The 5000-nt window shown below is 46.3% G+C and overlaps 2 protein-coding genes across 3 annotated transcripts in view; both read right to left on the bottom strand.

Moving 5' to 3' along the window:
* Positions 1-1539, bottom strand: part of LOC147031306 (peripheral myelin protein 22-like) — a 62610-nt gene extending 61071 nt beyond the window's left edge. Inside the window, exon 1 of the mRNA XM_085861460.1 lies at positions 1341-1539. The gene's annotated coding sequence lies outside the window, so the exon portion shown is untranslated. The remainder of the gene's footprint in view (positions 1-1340) is intronic.
* The window catches only part of LOC147031305 (uncharacterized), a 114859-nt gene that overhangs the window by 25636 nt on the left and 84223 nt on the right, over positions 1-5000 (bottom strand). For both annotated transcript variants that reach the window (XM_085861471.1, XM_085861480.1), the window contains 2 exons: positions 3577-3677; positions 1721-1973 (listed from right to left, as the gene is read on the bottom strand). In XM_085861471.1, the coding sequence (XP_085717597.1) occupies positions 1753-1973; positions 3577-3677 (322 nt within the window). In that variant the 3' untranslated portion in view covers positions 1721-1752. The remainder of the gene's footprint in view (positions 1-1720; positions 1974-3576; positions 3678-5000) is intronic.

Raw genomic sequence — 5000 nt, 5'->3', positions numbered from 1 at the left:
TGGACGGGCAGTCGGAGACAAAGGGCAAGTTAACACAGGACGTGGGATTGGAACCTCAGGTCACAGAATCAGGAATCAAGTGCACAATAGCAAGCAGGCAAACCAAAGTTATTGTGTTTTTAACAGCTAACTGCAGAAACAGATAGTTATGAGATGTTCAAGTCGATTTCATTACCTTTTCACAAATTTATCCACTTGAACCATCAAATCCCACCAGCACCCCCCTTCAATGCACCATCGTGTTCACTGGCTCGCATTAACACTCGTCTATAGCCCCGGTCTCGCATCGTGAACCCGAACCCCAACAGTGTGAAAAATGGAGCATCGTTAATGTGCAGATACAGCTTGCAGACAGACATGATGAACACCAACCTGGGAGGATTACTTGACCCGCTCCACCCCCCTCCAAAACCTTTTCCCATCATTCATTTGGTCGGAATTCAATCATCTGAAAAAGATCTACAATCTTGAGCTGGAAAGCTACTCGTAAAATGGCAGGAGAAGGAATGATGATGTTTCCAGCACTCCACACTCCGTCTCCATCATGACCTCTCTCTGATCCCCTGTATGATCTGATGATGGAATTGTCAGTTGTTGTTGTTCCTATATAATCCTTAAGATGACACACAGGACACATTTTTTGAAAGGTCCCATGGTGTGTCCAATAACAATATGTCTGCAAATGAGACAAAAACCATGCTCTCAACGGCTGCATGGCAAAATTTAACCACTTTAAGTGGTTTTAACCACTTAACCACAAATCGGCTACAAGACAAAGTAAGCCTTCTCGAACACCTCCATGGAAATAAATGCCTCATGGAAGGTCGACAGAACCAGGTGCAGCAAATAATGTTGGTAAAACATTTCTCAATGTCTCCCAACATCGTGGTGGCGGCAACAAGGAAGCGGTCCGTGCAGCAAACACTTCACAAGTTCCTTCTGACATAACAAGAGGTGATCAGAAACTCATTTCGTGGAAGAGGAAAGGTGGAGTGGGGGTAGATTAAAATAAATAGACACAGACAGACAGACAGACAAACAAACAACCCATGCAGGTATCCAATTCATACCTGCCCTTTGAAATTCTGATCAAAACAAAGGAAGAAAGCTCTGTAAAAGCTTCACATCTCAGTGCGAGTTTAAAGTTTCCTTTCCAGCAGCTACAACCAAACTTCGTGCGAGCACAACTTACTCGCACACGCAACCCTCGCAATTCGTGCGCGAATTGGCTCAACGGCTCCGGGGAAACGGTTCAAGTTCGCAGGTCGTTTTGAAACTTACACCCAAGTACCGAAGTCGCCGACATTCGAAACTTTGGGAAAGTTGTAAAGCGCACTGACTTCGAGGGCTCGCTCCGTGAAACTGGAGCAAAGGCGCGAACAGCCACACAAGACACAATCGAGCGAGAAGCACGATCGCGATGTAGCTTGCGGGATCGTCGTGCCGAGGAGGATTCGCCGGCTTCGCCTTCGCGCCTTCTTGGCAAAACGGTTGGAGCGATGAAAGGGTGGTGCGGTGGTTGAGGAGGAGGAGGTGGTGGTGGTGGGGGGAGGGGAGAGTTGGATAAATAAACTTTAAAGAGAGCGAGAGCGAGGGAGAGGGAGAGAGGACGAGAGAGAGAGAGAGAGAAGTTTGCAAAGTTTGTCGGAAAAGTTTTAAAGTCGCGCCAGAAAAAAAGTTTTCCTTTCGCAAAAGTCACACAAGTACGGAGTTGGTGTACCTTGGTTTTGGAGAAGGCGAGAAGCGGCAGTGCTAGCGGTGGTGGTTGTAGTTGTGGTTGTAGTTGTGGTGGTGGTGGTGGTGGCGGTGACGGTAAAGGCGAGGTTGGGGTGAATTGCCAGATGCTCTGGGTCCTCCAAAGCGACCACGCCCAATGCTCCACGTTCGCCGAGTTAGGAAGCGATAATCTGCCTTCTCGGCAGCGTCGCTCCTCCTACAACAGACGAAAGCAAGCTCGGCCCGAGCCCCAAAGTCTGCATTCGAAACACAAAATGGTCTTGTCACGTCACGTCGTGGTCACTGCGCTCCCAACCAACGTCAACACCCGATGGTTTCAACTCGGAAATCGTCGGCTCGGCTCGTTCGGTCTGAACACCAACTCCACAACTTCATGGCCTCACCCAACAAGCTGGGCAACACAACTTACTCCAACTGGCACTGAACTCTAAACTTCTTGTATCCCGTGAAGGTTTAACTGGTTAAAAGAGGAATTCGTTCTTGCAATAAAGTAGTTTATGGATTTTTTTTGCTGACCACTAATTTTAAGCTACGACAATATAAGTTTTTAAGCTACAACAATATAACTACAACACATTCGATTCGAATGTGAAGTTCTTCGAAGTTTGCAGCCGACAGAAGGAATGTTAAGTCGGGTTCAACCTTGCTAAACGTTTGCTCTTCCCTTCCCGCCAAAAATTCGAACCGAAACCGGTGTAGTTGTGGCTTGTCTGGACAAGATTTTGAGGTTGTGGGTCCGTTGATGTTGTGTAATCTACCGATGTGGACCTGAGACCGGGGTTGTGGATCCGCCGTTTGGAGAGGTTCTGGGCTGAAAGGATGGAAACCTCGATGATAAACGGTGCCCGGCTGATGATCCTGGTGGTTGGGAAATCGGTCAATTGATTACAAGTTAAGGTTATAACTTCAAATAAACTAGTTTTTGTAAGTACTTTCCAGTACATAACGTGTGTGTGTGTGTGTGTGTGTGTGTGTGTGTGTGTGTGTGTGTGTGTGTGTGTGTGTGTGTGTGTGTGTGTGTGTGTGTGTGTGTATGTCTGGCTTCCTTCTTGGGACTGTGGTGCAGTAATTAGTCTTTATTACCTCCGTCACAGAAGGTGAAGGGGGTTATGTTGTCTGTCTGTCAGTCTGTTTGTGTGCAGGATATTTCAAAAGTTGTGGACGGATCCAGATGAAATTTGGTGAGCAGGTTGGGTGTACGACAAGGAAGAATTTATTACATTTTGGTGAGGATTGGATCCGGATAGGAGAATTTTTTCAGTGATTCTTCACCATTGAGAGACAGGGCCAAAAATGACAGATATATCTCAAAAAGTTGTTGATGGATTCAGATGAAACCTGATGGAGAGGTTGGGTGTGTGACAAGGACAAACTGATTAGATTTTGGTGAATATCCCAATCCGGATCTGGATAAGAGAATTATTTAATTTGCAAAGTGATTCTTCACCATTGAGAGATAGGGCCAAAAACGATATCGTATTGTACAGCATGATATTTCAAAAATGTCCCCATATGTTCTCGTGGATCAGGCGTTATGTGGCGGAGGTGTGCGCTCCATCGCGTGTCCTTCTAGTTTTGATTGTGATCGAAGATCCTTATTGAAAGCTGGAAGCACCACCAATGCTCGCTGCCAAGCAGCGAAAGATCAGATCTGATGTTTTTGACCACTGAGTGGTCTTCATAGGATATTTGGCAGGCAACCTGTGCCAAGGGTTAAGCACACTTCCAAGGAGGAGTGGGGTCACGTAATTACATTAGACACACCCACACGCACCATTGGAGGACACAGTCCCGTATGAAGACCACTGGCCGACCCGAAACGTCGAACGCGAGCCTCACCTTCTGGACCGCTGTGCCACATGGTGGGACCGGATCTTCTGCGGGGCTCCGTACGCCTTCTTTTGCCAAACACAGGCAAATATTTTCCAAAGAGGTTTGCTCTGTGGAACACAAACGTAAGTTTACTTTACCATTACTAAATGATATCCAGATGTACGAGACAAAAGCAAGACACAATTCCTCGTTTCATTTCAAAGTACTTCATCACTGTGTCCTCTGTCTCTGCATTCCTTGCTTTCTCATTGCAATAATAGTTAATTGGATACCGGTTAAGGTATGCAAATATGAAATCATATAAATCGATGGACGTACTGTATCGGGAATTGTTACATTCGGTCCTACACGTGAAAGAAGGCCTGGTGTTACCTCATGTGGATTGTTTTTTTGATTTGATCGACCTAGGGTTGACAAAGTGTACTGACTACTGTGGTGGGCAATATTAAGTTGATGTTTCAAACGTTAGCCCTTCGTCGGCGCAAAGGTTTCGCCAAAAAGAAAGTTTTCAGAGCTATCCCATGATGCCGTGCACGCCGCCATGTTGGTTTGTATGCATTCACTTCCCTGGAAATCTCTACAATCGAGCAATCTAGCACGTTTATCTCATTTATCTCAATCTAGCACGTTTCATGACTTACTGCGATGGAAGGTTACGCTAATTATTTGGCCTTGTGAGGCCTTGTTCACCTTTTCTCCCTTGTTTTGCTTGCCAACAAATATGGCGCCCACGCACTGCATCATGGGTACCGAAACCCCCTCCGTGTACAGGTGTCCTGCAAACTTCGCATGATTCACTCCCTTTCGTCCGATGAAGGACTAACGCCCGAAACCTCAGCTTAACTTTCCCTCTCATGACGAGTAGCGTTACTTTGGTAAAATTTCAGGTGATGAAACCAAACGTTCGAACTGTCCACCATTGCAGACCGACACTGCCCCCGGCAAGGTCTGCCATTCCTTGGTGTTACCTGTGCACTGCGTTGCTCGAGTATTGTTCCGGTATTGATTAATCCAGTGAGGATGAATCGATCCTGAGTGTTTGCAGTGTATAAGTCAGTGTTTTTTCACGAGTGGACTACAGTTCTGGATTTCCACAACCCCCCCTTCTCTCGAACACCCACAAAATATATCTTACATTATATCTATCCCTCTACTATTCTCTTTCTCTGTGGTGCTGCTCTGTCGAGATCACACCCATGCAGAACTTCCTTCTTTCTATAATTATATCTTTGTCCCTCCCCTTCCCTCTTGAAAAATCTCACCCCACCTCCCCCTGTCCATCCTATTCTTCCCAGTTCTCATCACCCCTTCCTCCACCCTCTTCTTCCTCTCTCTCATTTCCTCTTTGCCTTTGCTGATTATGTTGTCCTGACTTTGGTAAAGGCACAAGTGAGGGAGAGAAAGGGAGAGAATAACAGAGACAGAGACAG

The sequence above is a fragment of the Eptatretus burgeri genome, chromosome 2 (genome assembly GCF_056783735.1).
Source record: "Eptatretus burgeri isolate ZD-2024b chromosome 2, Ebu_testis_v1, whole genome shotgun sequence".
Taxonomy (NCBI): domain Eukaryota; kingdom Metazoa; phylum Chordata; class Myxini; order Myxiniformes; family Myxinidae; genus Eptatretus; species Eptatretus burgeri.
Note: the sequence above shows the minus strand (reverse complement) of the source record. Positions and strands in the feature narration are given on the sequence as shown.